Source organism: Strix uralensis, chromosome 3 (genome assembly GCF_047716275.1).
Source record: "Strix uralensis isolate ZFMK-TIS-50842 chromosome 3, bStrUra1, whole genome shotgun sequence".
Classification (NCBI taxonomy): Eukaryota; Metazoa; Chordata; class Aves; order Strigiformes; family Strigidae; genus Strix; species Strix uralensis.
In genome coordinates this window covers 69,646,816-69,662,833 of record NC_133974.1, presented here as the reverse complement: position 1 = coordinate 69,662,833, position 16,018 = coordinate 69,646,816, and the positions used below count along the sequence as shown (strand labels likewise).

The following is a 16,018-nucleotide window of genomic DNA, read 5'->3' as shown; positions in this document are numbered from 1 at the left end:
TTAAAATAAAGCTGGCTGCAGCCATAAAGGTTAGGTCTCTCCATAACAGTAAATGGTATTTGGGAGGTAAATCGAAGTGTTGCTGTTTAGTCTTTCCTCTAGTAGGAGAGCAATGGTGTGTTCAGTAGATTTGAAAGGTAATAAATATGAAACTGATAAAAAGTAATGCTATTTTGTCACAGCATATAATTAACCTGTGGAGTTCACTGCCTTGGGGTAGTGAGGGAAACAGCTTAGTGAAATTTCAGAAAGGTTTAGACTTTTATATGAGTAATAGGAACACGCACAGTTGAATTAGATTAAAAACCCTGATCTTTAAGGTAAGTAGCCAGATAAGCTCAGGGAGAAAAATGGGTAAATTTTTTTAAATGATTGTCTGTTTTGAAAGTTTTTTTGCATCTTTCTCAGATGTATCCTGCACTGATCACTGCCACAGCATCATGGACGAGGTGTATTATAGCCCAGTCTGTTTTCACAATTCTTATGAATACATGATGACGCTAATTCCTCCTTTTTCTCATCTGCCAGAAACAGCGCAGTTAGTGTGCATGATCCCTTTTCTGATGTAAGTGATTCAGCATTCCCAAAGCGAAACTCCATGACGCCAAATGCACCATACCAGCAGGGAATAAACATGCCAGATATGATGGGAAGAATGCCATATGAGCCGAATAAAGATCCTTTCGGTGGAATGAGAAAAGGTATTTTCTTTGTGGGAGCTTAAGTGTTCTTCCCTACTTCTATGTAATCAAGATGTTATAGTCGTCAGAATGAGCTTTTTTACTTTGCTGATTTTGCCATTGGTAAAGTGGTATCCTTGTAGCAAAGAGAGGTGCAGTGCAATTGTGTTTCATTCTGGTCTGGTCATATTTTCCCATCTCAGAGTCACAACGTTTATTTTAGCCCTAACAGAATCCTAAAAATGCTTGTAGCAATACATTGCCAACAAATCAGATGCTGGACTTCAGTGTTACAATGTGAAGTGGTGAAGCAACATGCCTGGTTGTAGTAGGACTGAACTGGGAATTCACTGTGCAGAACTGAGCAAGTCTCCTAATGCTCTCTGTCTCAGTTTACGTAATTTTCAGAATAGGAAAGCTAATTTTTTTTCTCACTTGGACAGCCCCTGACAAAAGGTGATAAACACACTCAAAGTTTGTTTATTTTTAGAAAGCGAAAATAAAAATTAATGTCAAACCTGACTCTTATCCTTTTGGGCACTTAACTTACAGATGGTTTTGTGGATATTGTAAAATGTGCTTAAAATGAATCAGTCTTGCATGCTGTATATAGGAAGGTGGGAGGAAAGAACATAAGCAGGGCTCACAATGGCTGCAAGGAAAAGAGCAGATGGAGGAGATGAAATTTAAGAAAGTAGAAACTGAAAGGGAGCAAAAGGGAGCAATGAGAATAAGAGGTCCAGAGACCAGGAAAAGAAAGATATGTGATGAAGTGGGGAGATGCTTTAAAAGAGATAGTTAACCTGATGTGAAGTTTTTTAAACCTTCCCTTTAAATCCTTTTGCCTGGACTGTGGACACTACCAGAACACAGCTGGAGGAAGGGAAAACCCCCTCTGCCTTAGATGCACTTTAGATTTTATATCCATGTGAGATTAAGTGGGTTTATTACACTTTGTCATACATCTCACATTTATCCTGTTGAAACAGAAACGTCTCTGTTCAGTATCTACTATGAGGGACTAAAGGACAGAGTCTCTTTATTTGCTTGGGGATTAATATCGGATAATAGTGGTCAACGTGCCTTTTCTTGGACCCATAGAATATGCCCATCCTGCTCAAGAAGCTACATTAGGATACAGTATCTTTTCCATAACTAAATTATGGTATACCTGTGTGTATGAGGGCATTATGGGAAAAAGAAGAGCCTGATTCTGACAGCTTTGTAATCCAAACCAGGAGATTTGCTTTCATCTGTTTTGTAAGATTTATGTTTGCATTCATATTTACCATTGTTTGGGGTGAAAAGAAGAAGAGCGAGTTCATCTTCAGCTGTGAAGACCACAGGGAAGAAGCTGCCTGGTGCCTGATGAGCTCAGTTCCATAGGATGAGATTACTTTTCTCACTTGCAGCTTCTTAATATTATAACCATCATCTTGGTAGTGGTGCAGCTTCATGTGTTTTCATCAGACCCCAGAGAGCTTGTCAGACACCAGCTAATACTCCTTGGCAGTGTTAGGGATCTGAACACTATTTTAAAATACGTCAATTAATAGAAAGATAGCTTAAAACACCCAGAATAATATATTTAATTTCCCTTACTGTTGCAGTGCCTGGAAGCAACGAGCCTTTCATGACCCCTGGACAAATGCCTAACAGTGGAATACAAGATATGTATAACCAGAGTCCATCTGGAGCAATGTCCAACATGAGCATGAGCCAGCGACAGCAGTTCTCTTATGGAAGCGGCTATGACAGGAGGTGAGTCAATCTTCAGGCAAAAGCAAAGCCCATTAGTGAAAATGATCCTCTCTCTCCCCTTCTCATTTTCCCATTGCACCTTGCAGAGAACATAGCAGCCTACATTTCCTACAGCATCTTACTAAATCACTGGGAGTCAAACCACTGGTAATGACTGAGTCTAGCTGTTCACAGAAATTAATAAGGAGGAATTGTCACACCTTGGAAGTCACTCAGGCAGCAGCAATTGGCACGTGGGTGTGTTTGACAGCTGCCTTCAGCTGGCTGCTGGGCTGGGCTGTGATGGCATAAAGTAGCAGTTGAGTTATTCTTCTGGCCATGTTTTCACCTAAACAGTTGTTGGTGGGCTTTTTATGAAAAACAAAATGCACAGCCTAAATATGTCTGGTTTGTGGTCTGTTAGTGAAGTGCCTTTGGAGAGTCTGGAGTCAGTTGTCTGAGCTGTAGGGGCACCAGTCTTGCAGTGTGTCCATTGGGACCATGTAAGTTTGTCTTTCAGTGAAGTACACAAAATAAATTTGGTCCTCTTTTGTTTATCTCAGGAAAGGCTTTGTGGGGAAAAAAAAAAAAAAAAAAAACAAAAACCAGTAAAATCACTGATGTCTAAGCATTGGTATAGCAAGCAGAATGGTTTAGGAATGTTTGGATTATATTAAGTATTCCCGTAGGTTTTGCAGCTCTGGCTGTATCCCTACTTTTATTTTACTTTCATTAGACTGTGTACTTTAGCTTCACTTTTTGTTTCCTGATAGTAGCCAAAGTGGTGCAGCGTGGGTCTTTTAAGTGTAACGGCGGAGTAGTTTTCAGTCAGTAGTTTGAAGTAGTAGATGGGTAGAGTAACAAGTATAATCATGTTGTTCAACAGGTCACGTTGCCGGGGAGTCAGTGAGAGTGAGGGTTCCAGTGGAAGGTGATAAGTCAAGAGAATGTTTTCTTTAAGGGATGTGTTTTGTTTTATTTTGTTGGCAATTTTAGAGAATAAGTGCTTTTTACAGAATGAGGTTTCCTTTGTCATTTTTTAGGTCGGATCATGGGCTGGGTCCTGAAGGCAGTATGGGACCACCTGGTCAAAGCAACATGGTGCCTTCAAACAGTGACCCAAGCATGTACTCTCCTAATCGTTACCCTGGCCAGCAAAGGTGAACACTGATTTCTCTGTTTGTAATATCCGCAATAACCAGCTAACAAGTGCTAGCAGCCTCTGCGAGAGCACATAGACAGAATATGTGGCCTCTTGGTGTGTTAATTCTGTTTTGTCTGTTCTTATTTAGGCTTTTACCGTCGGTTCAGTTTCTTGGGGGGGGAGGCGGAGACTTGGGTGAATCAGTTGACTTTCTGTAGCCATAGAATCAGATGTTAGAAAAGGAGTATACATCCTACTTTGTGTATCTCCCTGCCAACACTGAACTAGAACATACTTTATAGGCCCAAGTTCTCCAGAGCAGCATTCAATGACAGCAGTTCTAAAACTTCCACAACTTCACCGGGCTCGTGGTTATCCTGTGGCTAACAAATTGAATATTTAGAAAAGGTTCCCTTATCTATAACATACAAGTACCTTTGTTCAGTTTTATCTTACTGCATGTACCATCTTGGACAACTCTGGACAATTCCCATCAGTTACATTGTTCTTTTAAAGGGCGTTAGGTAATTTCTCTCCATCCACGTCATAATTTTAGGAGATACTGAAATGGCTATTGCTTTCACTCTGGTCAACTCTCAAAAAATGTGAGTTTTCTATGCTTTTGGAAAAATGAGGTCCCGTTAGTTCTTCTAACATGTCAGGTTCCTCAGTCCTCTGTTTCTCTGACTCTCCCTGATATATTACTTCCGTAATTATACTCGAACTGTAGATGTGTTCTCACTGGTAGTGTACGGAGAGGAACTACTGGTCTGCAATACAGTGTTATTTATCAATCTTAATACTTTCCAAGTCCTTTATTTCAGCAACCTAAATTTCATTCAGATGTGCTAAAAATATTGCAGTTGCACTGTAGTGCTCCTCAGAGGTCTTAAGGGCCACAGGTAAGTTTCCAAGTGCAATGCAACTCTGCCTCTTATGCATATGCTTCATTACGTAGCTTTAATTAAAAATTACATGAACATTAGCAAAATTATGAGTACTGTTTTTACTCAGTATTGATATATTTCAATGTTACATATTGTAATGAAATTTGTACTTACTTTCTGTCACTATCATCAGACTAAAATAATGATTTCACTTTAAATCAGCACTTAACTATTGATTAAATTCTTAAATAATCCAGAAAGTAGCTTGCTTGGAGACTGACTTGTTAAAAGACAAGAATTTTGACTTGCAACCTTTGAGCTGCGCATCAGATACTTTTCCACCTAAGATGGGTTCCCAGTGGCTGCAGCTGCCTGTCTTACCTCTTTGCTGGCCATACCCTGTTCCCGTTCCTGACTGCTACCTCTAAATCTCTCTGTTGCATCTTCACTGCTCCTCTTTTCTTCTATTAGTTGTGTTGCCTTCCTTCCACTACCAGCTCCAGCAGAGCTTACTACATCAGGCTCAGGACCACACCACGTTGTACCTTTCCAAATGGCAAATATCTTCAAGGTGCAAGATCATGAGGGTACTTTGCTTTTCCTGGTGGCTTGGAAGTTCCAGCAGCTCTAAGTGTTGATTTGAATGCTTCATTTTAGGCATGAACCATATGGGCAGCAGTATCCAGGACAAGGACCTCCCTCAGGACAGCCCCCATATGGAGGACACCAACCTGGAATGTATCCACAGCAGCAGGTAGGAGAGAGGAAAACAGCTATTTTAATAACATTTGTTTAATAAATATCACCCCAAAATTCTGTATACATTCAAAAAGATGTTTATACGATTATATGTCTTTTGGCACAGAGGAGCACTGTAGTTCTGGTCAAAATCGCATCCCATATATATAAGCAGTGTATATGCAGCTATAGGAAAACGTGTTCATTGCACTGGAAGAGTGTAAATTTTAACAGATGTTCTGTGGCTTTGGATGTGTATCAAGTGATTGTCCCAAGTTAATAACCATCAGACTGGGAAAGTATAATTCGTAGGCTGGTAAAGCGATGCTGCCCCAGTTCCAGAAACAGATAGGAAAACTGCTTGGCTGGTGGACCTTAACTTAATGTCATGCAGCCAAGTGAACCCAACAGAAAATGGGAACAAAGTAAAATGTGAAACATTCTCAATTACTTAGAAAGCTGTGGTGGGCCATATGAGATACCTACCTTTAATATAGATCAGATGGCATATTCCCCACATGTTATCTCTAGTAATAATATGGTACAAATACATGAGAGAGAACATGATTAGTGTTAAAAATAGTTCAAACATTTGTACATTCCAGTCTCCTTAACTGTGTAATAACTTTGAAAATACAAATTATATTAATTAATAAGACTTTTTTTGTTAGGTGTATCAATAATACCTTGTGGGCAAAATCCCATCTTACAAGTCAATAGCAAAACTCCACTGACTTCAGCAGGATCAGAGTTTCATCCTGCATGTTACTAATTCATTTCTAGTCATATAATAATTGAAGTTAGAAAGCATTTCTTTATAATATAAAAATTAAAATGTAATCTAGTTTTCAGCCAATTTCAGGTAGTCCTTTTCAGTTTGGGACAGAGCTTTACTAGGAAATTTCAGGGGGGGAAGCCTGAAAGAGGAGATCTTAGGTTGCACTGTACTGAAAATGTATATAAATTTCAATTTCAGAATTTCTTGCTTGTCAATTTGGTTCATAACATCTCTAAAATAGCATAATCAAAAAACTGTTTTGTTGTTCTTTATGATGAGCATATGCTAGCAGTCTGGGTGATTTAGTGGGGAAATTGCCAAGATATATAACAGAACAGTTTGTGATATTCCATGCTAACGTATGCAGGGAATATATTAACTACACGTTCATTTAAGCAAGGAGACAGCTAGAATTTGTAAAAATATATTTGGCCCTGTCCTTAGTGTTGTTTACATGCTTTGCACAATGACTCTTGAATGCAAAATGCATTAATGCAAAAAAGCAGTGAAGAATGAAGGGTGAGGATCCTGACCGGCCTCAGCCTCTCCCTTCCACTCCCAGAGGATCCCACTTCTTCATTTGGCTAGAGATTAGGCTGCCACTAGCTTATTTTCAGTTTCTTACTCTATAGTGGTACAGGAAGACTGTGAAAAATGGCCCTTCAGAAGCTTTATCTACAACCTGAAGGCTAAGGAATGACCTGGGAAGGAGTTCCTTGGAGCATGAACTCCTAATGAAGCACTTTGAGCCAAGTTTTTCAATTCCTGTACAAATGCTTGTACCCCAAGAGCTATTATGCAGCAGGTGACCTGTGTTGGTGTCTTTTTGTCTTCTGCAAGGTCTCAGAATTCCACATCCCCAGTGGAGAGAGACACACCTTGTGCAGTGTCAGTATCCTGCCGAACCTTTACACAGGAGGGGGAGTTTAGGTGCATCACTGTTCCTCAGCACTGGGTACCATTAGGCATGTTGCCACTACATAGACAAGAGCACTGAACTGCTTTTAAAAAGGCACATGCTTCATTCCCACGTGTCTACTTTAAGTGCTCTGAGTCACTGTGGCAAAACAAACACCACCTTTTTAGGTGTGGCAACTGCCAAGTCAGTTCTTAATGTATAAATTGGCCCCAAGGGTGGAATTTGCTGCAGCAAGTAGTTTATGTAAGGCTGAAAATAGGATTTCTCAGATAGCCAGGCAGTTCTATAGCAAGTTTTAAAAAAAATACTTTCACGCAATACAGTAGTTGTGGTTTTATGTGCACCAAAGTTGGAAGATGAGTTTATGAATCCCAGAGCTGTTTTAACTGACCCGTATTGAATACATACAGATTTTTATCTGATCTTATCTCTAGTACATTAGTATACATTGTGCAGTGTGACTGAGCCACAGTTTTCAGGGGAGCTGTAACTTTGAATTTGCTATAGATCATATATTCAAAAATCACCCATTTAATTCACATTTTTTGCTTCAGAGCACTCAGTGTGGTTTGAACTGTGGAACAGACTCCCACAGGAACTAAGGACCTCTGCAAACCTTACCACCTTCCCCTCAAACTGTAACATGTCTTTTTTTGTTCTACTGTCTTAAACATAAATACATACAGGCTTGTATGATTTAAAAGCAACTCAGCTCCACCCAAGGTAAAACAGCTTACCTCACACAGCATTCCCCACTTGAGAGGGTGAGAAACAAAGAGGGAATAAACCATAGTTGGCAGCTGTTAGTTACATTGCTTAATTCATTACTGATCAGCAGGGTAAGAACCTGCATAAACTAGAACAGAATGTTTGGATGTGACCATTTGCTGTAATAATCTCACAGTAAATTAAATGTTATTAGGATGATTTGGAAAGAGGGATGGTTGCCCAAACAGGGCCACGTTCCTGGAAATTACACAGAGTAGCAAATGCAGCAGAATGTTTTCTCCTCCTAATAAATTTACTGTGTGTAGCCTATGCCCTGTCATAAGATCCAGTGTTTCAGACGTGCATGCTTGCAGCATATCTTGCTATTTCAAGAGTTTGTTCAGTGCTTGTCTCTTGAAAAGATTCACTGAGTAGTTTTGAAAATTTTTAAGATTTTCCTTCTTAGTAGACTAACCATAAATAAGAAGTGACAGTATTTTAGTTGGTGAGGACCGTTGCCTTTTCGTGCATGTCTGAAATGACCAGTGGAATTTAATCTGACAGATAGGACAGGAAAGGGAAAGGGAGAAAATGAGAGCAAGCATAAGAAAATTTAGTTCAAGGATAAGTTTCCTTTTAATATTAAGTTATAAGTGCAGCAAAACAGAGGCTTAAAAAGAAAGCACTGGATGAAGCCTAAGCATAGCACTGCGTGCCCAACTCTGGAATCAGCATGATCCCTCTAGAACTAAGCACCTTCAGCTTTTTAAATGAGCTTTCAGCCAATGTATTTGTATTGTGTATGGAGTAAAAGTGACGCACCTTCTTTCCAAAATTTTTTTCCAGAACTATAAGCGACACATGGATGGCATGTACGGGCCTCCAGCCAAACGCCATGAAGGGGACATGTATAACATGCAGTATGGCAACCAGCAACAGGAAATGTATAACCAGTACAGCAATGCTTACACGGGGCCTGACAGGAGGCCCATGCAGGGACAGTATCCGTATCCCTATAACAGGGAGAGGATGCAGGGCCCAGGACAAATGCAGCAGCACGGAATACCTCCCCAGATGATTGGTGGCCCCATGCAGTCGTCATCCTCCAGCGAAGGTCCTCAGCAGAACATGTGGCCAACACGAAATGATATGCCTTACCCTTACCAGAATAGGCAAGGTCCAGGAGGCCCCGCACAGGCCCCGCCGTATCCAGGGATGAATCGCACTGATGATATGATGGTACCTGACCAGAGGATAAACCACGAGAGTCAGTGGCCTTCTCATGTCAACCAACGTCAGCCTTCTTATATGTCATCCTCAGCTTCCATGCAGCCTATCACTAGACCTCCTCAGTCATCCTACCAGACGCCACCCTCTATGCCAAACCACATCTCTAGAGCTCCAAGTCCAGCATCCTTCCAGCGCTCTTTGGAAAACCGTATGTCTCCAAGCAAGTCTCCTTTCCTGCCCTCCATGAAGATGCAAAAGGTTATACCCACAGTTCCAGTGTCACAGGTCACAGGACCTCCACCCCAACCACCACCAATTAGGCGAGAAATTACCTTCCCCCCAGGCTCTGTAGAAGCATCCCAACCAGTCTTAAAACCAAGACGAAAGATTACCTCAAAAGATATTGGTAAGCATCAAAAGCCAAATACCAAAACAGATTGGGAGAAGGGGACTTTGCTTTTGATTTTCTTTTACATTCTAAGAGTATTTTGACAAATAGTTAACTTTGGTAACTATAATGTGATTGTCTTCAGTAAAAATGTAGTAACATGTGCATCAGTGAGAATGGTAGGTAAAAGTTGTCCCAGACAATCTGACATGAATTGAAAGCAGCATTTTATAAGGGGAACTGAGGTCTCCAGAAATTTGTTAAAAACAAAGCTTGCCTCAGATTTCCAAAGGGTATGTGTTGAAAGGTCCTTCAGAGTGTCTGTTAAATCACCAGTACAACATTTAGCTGAGCAAAGCTTTGTGTGTTCCTGTTCCATGGAAGCTAATGCTGTTCTGCTGTGTAGTTACAGTCTCTGTCTCCCTTGAATGGCCAGTTTTTTCATTCCATATCTGTTATGTTTGTTTTTTCCCACTATTTTCCAAGTATTTTCTTATCTTGAATTCCTGTTTATTCAAGTTCTCATACTTCAAGTTCCTGACAGAGTATTCTACCTTTATTTACCGATTATTTGGTTTAGTCAACTTCTCTAAATTTGTGCAATTATTTCGGCTTCAGCAAAGTCAGGAAGAATGGCCCTGTTAAGGTATTCTCCAGTATTAAGGCCAAGCAGCAGTTACAGAAAAACTGAACAGGACTAAGTGGTGAAAGCAGGGTCTTGACCAGTGTTTCAGTAACTACTTCATTCTCAGAATGTCACAGTTTAATCTTTCAGAACTCATTAACAGTCTCTGAGGATGCATTAATACTGTTTTACTTCTCCTTTCTTTCTCCAGTAACTCCTGAGGCCTGGAGAGTGATGATGTCTCTTAAATCTGGTCTTTTGGCTGAAAGTACCTGGGCGCTAGACACTATTAATATTCTCCTGTATGATGACAGCACTGTCGCAACTTTCAACCTCTCTCAGGTAGGTGGGAAAGCAGTATACTTCACAACTTTCCAAGGAAAGAAAACTGAAATAAGATACCTTCAAAAATGCTGAAGTCCTTTAAAACTGATTACAATTAACATAAATTTGAGTATTGTAAACCTTCCCTTTTTTTATGATTGGTAACAGTGAGCAACAAGGATAACTTTCGGTCAAATAGGGGAAATAATAAGCCTGAAAGAAGGGTATCTCTTGTAGAAAGGAGCATGTCGGAATATAAGAATTGTAGCACTGACAGAAGATTAATGTGTAAATTCACACTCATGATAGTACAAGGACAATCCCAGAAAACAGAAGCATGTTAGTAGTCTTGCTTAATTTGTGTTTCCATAAAAGGCTTTGCAAAACTATATTAAATGGATTTGAGGCTGTCTTTTGGTGACTACTTGTCTTATTCAGTAGTTCCATACTAGGTCGTGGGATTTTTTTTAATTGCTTATTTTCTGTTTGGTTTCTTTTTCCAGTGAATTAAGTTTGCACAGAAATATCAGATTGACAATTTAAAAGCTAAAATCCACTGTCTGTCCACAGGATGCAAGTAACACAGGATTTAACAGTGTGTGCTTTTGCCTCACTACCTCCCAGCATTTTTCAACCCTGCTCTAACCATTGGCCTGTTAGGTGGTAGTAATAGATGGCGTGCTGATAATGCACATCATCTAAAATTTGTACAAATTAAATATTCAGATTCTCTGCTCCATTCATTCCTTGGTTACTAATAGTGTAACTCATCATTTTTTAAATATAATGACCTTTTTTTTTAAATACAGACACAAATGGTACATTTCATCCCACCTAACTTTAGAACTAGGGATATCTATAGCATGATTCATCTCATCCTGAAGTAGAGATCTAAAATAGGTCAGATGAATCATACCCTAGAAATGGCCTGTAAAAGACCATTGATTATAAAAGGAATCTAGACAATGAAGTTAGGTGTGTAACTGTTGCGGGTGTTTGAAGTTAAGTGAGGTGAATCTCCTCTGAATTCTACTAGAATCTGCATTCATGCACCCTGTGCAAGTTGCACAGAATACCAGGCACATTTTAAATATATATGTTTTTGACACTTTTGCCTTGGACTCTATTTCCAATGGCAGTCAGACTCCATATGGTGACTGATAATTCCTGCCATTCATAAGCATCAGTTTGTTCTTAATTCTTCGAGGGTTTGGCAATCGTCAAAGAATACAGAATGGACAAAAGGATACATCTTGCTGAAAACCTATTAGGCCACGATTAAAAAAAACAACATTAAAAGCCAGACAATCAGGCTGAATGCATCATAACAGCAAAGAATTTTTAATAATAAAGCCACTGAGGGTAAATTAATACCAAGTCCAACTACTGCCTTTCCATAAGAAAGTGATTACAAGTTCATTAAGAGGATTAAACCTAAATGAAAACTGTTTCTGAAGGGTGACTTACAGCACCAGGCTCCAATAACAATTTTTAAATATTGCCAGGCAAAAATGAAACTGTTCCATTAGAGATGGGATATTAATTTAGGATGTCAGTACCTAGACCCTGAACTGCAGACTCCTACAGTACAGTTGGTTTTACAGACTGAGACACAAAGGAAGAGAGGAAGAGTTCTAAACTTTAGACATCTAATAAAGAACAAATCAGAAAAACTAAGCGAGTTAGAAACTTCAGTACTCTGTACAGAAAATGAAGAATACTAAACACTTCCAAGAGGACAGAACACCTAGGCTAGATGTCTGCTGTAGCTTAAAGGAGACATACAAATAAAGTTCTTTATTTCTTATAGCTGTTACAGTTTAAGCAAATGGAGCCGTGATAGTTTGACATTATATACTGTTTGGACAGACGCTAGAAGAATTTCCTTTGATTAACTTCTGCCATGCAGGACCTAGGCACAAGTCTCCAGCAGGAGGAGGGAAAATACTGAGATGTATGCATCACTGTTCCTACTAAAATTCTGTGCAGACAAAAATATTTATCTGATTTTTATGTTCTTTCTTCTCCCCTCAGTTGTCTGGATTTCTTGAGCTTTTAGTAGAATATTTTAGAAAATGCCTGATTGACATTTTTGGAATCCTTATGGAATATGAAGTGGGAGATCCAGGCCACAAAGCACTTGATCACAAAGCAGCCAAGAAAGATGATAGCCAGTCCTTGGCAGAGGATACTGGAAAGGAGGAGAACGACGAATGTATTGACTATTTTGATGAAGAGGAGGAGGAGGGAGAGGATGAAAAGGTAGAAGGAGAAGAAAAGAGCATTGTTTTTTCTACTCCTGGTGCCATTGCTGATCCAAGTGAGAGGCCAAAACAAGCCAGTAAATTTGACAAGCTGCCAATAAAGATTGTAAAGAAAAATAATCTATTTGTTGTTGACCGATCTGACAAACTTGGACGCGTTCAGGAATTTGATAGTGGACTTCTCCACTGGCAGCTTGGTGGTGGCGACACAACTGAGCATATCCAGACTCACTTTGAAAGCAAGATGGAGATTCCTCCGCGCAGGAAAGCCCCTCCTCCCTTGAACTCTCCAAGCAAAAAGAAGGACCTTGAGGGGAAAGGTGAATCTGAGGAACAACAAGAAAAAAGTATAACAGCCACCATTGATGATGTCCTCTCAGCTCGACCAGGAGCATTGCCTGAAGACTCAAACTCTGGTTCCCAAACAGAGAGCAGTAAATTTCCTTTTGGGATCCATCAAGCCAAAAGCCACCGGAATATTAAACTGCTAGAGGATGAGCCAAGGAGCCGGGATGAGACTCCTCTATGCACCATAACTCACTGGCAAGACTCCTTGGCCAAACGCTGCATCTGTGTGTCAAATATCGTCCGTAGCTTGTCTTTTGTGCCTGGCAATGACACCGAAATGTCCAAACATCCAGGCTTGGTGCTGATCCTGGGAAAGTTGATCCTTCTTCACCATGAGCATCCAGAAAGAAAGCGAGCGCCGCAGACTTACGAGAAAGAGGAAGAGGAGGACAAAGGGGTGGCCTGCAGCAAGGATGAGTGGTGGTGGGACTGCCTCGAGGTCTTGAGGGATAATACATTGGTCACATTAGCCAACATTTCTGGGCAGCTAGACTTGTCTGCTTACACAGAAAGCATCTGTTTGCCAATTTTGGATGGCTTGCTGCACTGGATGGTGTGCCCGTCTGCAGAGGCACAGGATCCTTTTCCAACCGTGGGGCCCAACTCAGTTCTTTCGCCTCAGAGACTTGTGCTGGAGACCCTGTGTAAGCTCAGTATCCAGGACAATAATGTGGACCTTATCTTGGCCACCCCCCCATTCAGTCGTCAGGAGAAACTCTACGCTACTTTAGTTAGGTACGTTGGGGACCGCAAAAACCCGGTCTGCCGAGAAATGTCCATGGCGCTCTTATCGAACCTTGCCCAGGGGGACACATTAGCAGCAAGGGCAATAGCTGTGCAGAAGGGAAGCATCGGAAACTTGATAAGCTTCCTGGAGGATGGGGTCACCATGGCCCAGTACCAGCAGAGCCAGCATAACCTCATGCACATGCAGCCTCCACCTCTGGAGCCGCCTAGCGTAGACATGATGTGCAGGGCAGCCAAGGCCTTGCTGGCCATGGCTAGAGTGGACGAGAACCGCTCAGAGTTCCTTTTGCACGAGGGTCGTTTGCTGGATATCTCAATATCTGCTGTCCTGAACTCTCTGGTTGCATCTGTCATCTGTGATGTACTTTTTCAGATTGGGCAGTTATGACATAAGTGAGAAGCCAAGCATGTGTGAGTGGAGATTAGAGGGTCACATATAACTGGCTGTTTTCTGTTCTTGTTTATCCAACGTAGGAAGAAGGAAAAAAAAAAGAATCTTTGCTCCTCTGCCCCATTCACTATTTACCAATTGGGAATTAAAGAAATTATTAATTTGAACAGTTATGGAATTAATATTTGCTGTCTATGTGTATAAGTACATCTTTTTATTTTATTTTTTTTAACCAAAGTTGCTGTCTAGTACATTCAAAGGTCACACTTTTTTTTTCCATAGATTATCCTTTTCAATGTTCTTTTCCATGTTTGTATTGCATATTTTTTGGGAAGCGAACTAGTGACTTTTTAAAAAAAAATGTTATGGCAAACCATTGTATGATGGAAAAAAAATCTCACCACTTTGAAACAAAAAGGTGAAAAATAACCAACATACCAAGTTCCTGTGTGTTTTATTTTTTCAAATAAGGAAAAAATAAAAAAAAACTTGTATACCATCACCCAAAGCTCTGTGCAATAGAAGATTCTAGTGATGTAGGTGTAGGGGATCAAGGAGGGTGTCAGTCAGTAGTCAAAATACAAAACGATACTGGTTTCTCCTCAGGAGAAATGGTTACATTAGGCTAGGAGCAAAACAAAACAAAAAAGTCAAGTTAAAAGATTTTTAAACAAAACCTGATGATAAACATCAATTGCTTCCTCACCAGAACTGTCTTGTCTACATCTGTTTTTTTTGACCTTCCACAACGACAGTTCTTCACAATTCCTTTAATCATTTTTTAAAATATTTTTTTATTGCCTAAGGGCCGTGATGTATATAGAAGTTGTACATTAAACATACCCTCATTTTTTTTTTTTTAGTACAAAGTTTTTAGTTTCTTTTTCATGATGTGGTATCTACAAAGTGATAGTAGAATTATTTTTTCTTTCATTTGGGCCATATCTCCAAAAAATAATAAAAAAAAAAAAGGAAAAAAGAAAAAACCCAACACAGAAAACCAACAACTGAGGGTAATGTACAAGTTTCTGTATGTATAAAGTCATGCTCTATTTCGGGAGAGCAGCCGATCACAATTTGCTTTATAAATCAAGGTGTGGAAATGGTTACGTATGGATTGATTTAAGAAAATGGTTACCAGTCTACAGACAAAAAAATATATACAGGAAAAAAAAAAAGGAAGAAACACAACTTCAAAGATTTTTCAGTGACAAGAATCTGCATTTGTATTTCAAGATAATGTAGTTAAAAAAAGAAAAAACTTGATGTAAATTCCTCCTTTTCCTCTGGCTTAATGAATTTCATTTATTCAGTATAAAATCTTTATATGTTCCACATGTTAAGAATAAATGTACATTAAATCTTGTTAAGCACTGTGATGGGTGTTCTTGAATAATGTTCTAGTTGCAGTGTGGGATATCGGAAAGCAAACTAATTACAAGAAAGAGCAATAATGATTATTCTCTTTCCCCTACTTTATTATTATGACCTTCAAAAATATTACGCTATTGTATTGCAGCAACTTGCTCTCCTTCTAGAAGAGCCTTCTTGCATCACAGGGAAGTGTTTTTAATTATTATTTATAAAACCACAGAGCCTCAAAGGGGAAGACATGGCTGGCAGATGATAGTTCTGACTATGCAGGTATCCAGTCTCCGTGCTGTGTTTGGGGGACTGAAGATGGATGTCAGAAAAAACGACGAAAGATTTTGTTAAAGCAATAACCAACTTGAAGAAATGGATCTGTATTCACTACCTGTAATTCTCTCTGTTGGTTAAAGGTGCAAATACCCCAGTGCTGTGGGTATTTAGAATAAACACCCACCCACTTCTCGATACTGTATGTGTCATTGCATACTTACGTGGCCTCTCATCCTGGGAGTCCCCCATTAAAATGGATCAGGCTTTAATAGAGCACATCCATCGTTATAATTGGTGGGAGATGGCCATTTCGGTTTCAGGAATTATCTGGTTTCAGATACATCCACTCTCACCTGGTGATATCTTGTTGCTGAATATTGTTCAAGCACTAATTTTTGCCATTTCATCTTGGACCATTGACTTTGTTAGTGTGATCATAAAAAGCTAATAATAATCAATTTCCCTG

General features: G+C 39.8%; 1 protein-coding gene across 7 annotated transcripts in view; it reads left to right on the top strand.

Moving 5' to 3' along the window:
* Positions 1–15,290, top strand: part of ARID1B (AT-rich interaction domain 1B) — a 334,357-nt gene extending 319,067 nt beyond the window's left edge. For 4 of the 7 annotated variants that reach the window (XM_074862776.1, XM_074862778.1, XM_074862774.1 and 1 more), the window contains 6 exons: positions 529–701; positions 2,291–2,441; positions 5,109–5,205; positions 8,441–9,230; positions 10,049–10,179; positions 12,196–15,290. In XM_074862776.1, coding sequence (XP_074718877.1) covers positions 529–701; positions 2,291–2,441; positions 5,109–5,205; positions 8,441–9,230; positions 10,049–10,179; positions 12,196–13,908 — 3,055 coding nt within the window. In that variant the 3' untranslated portion in view covers positions 13,909–15,290. Of the gene's footprint in view, positions 1–528; positions 702–2,290; positions 2,442–3,463; positions 3,581–5,108; positions 5,206–8,440; positions 9,231–10,048; positions 10,180–12,195 lie in introns of all 7 variants that reach the window. The other 3 variants (XM_074862773.1, XM_074862775.1, XM_074862772.1) reach the window with 1 other exon arrangement.
* Positions 15,291–16,018: the final 728 nt, after the last annotated feature.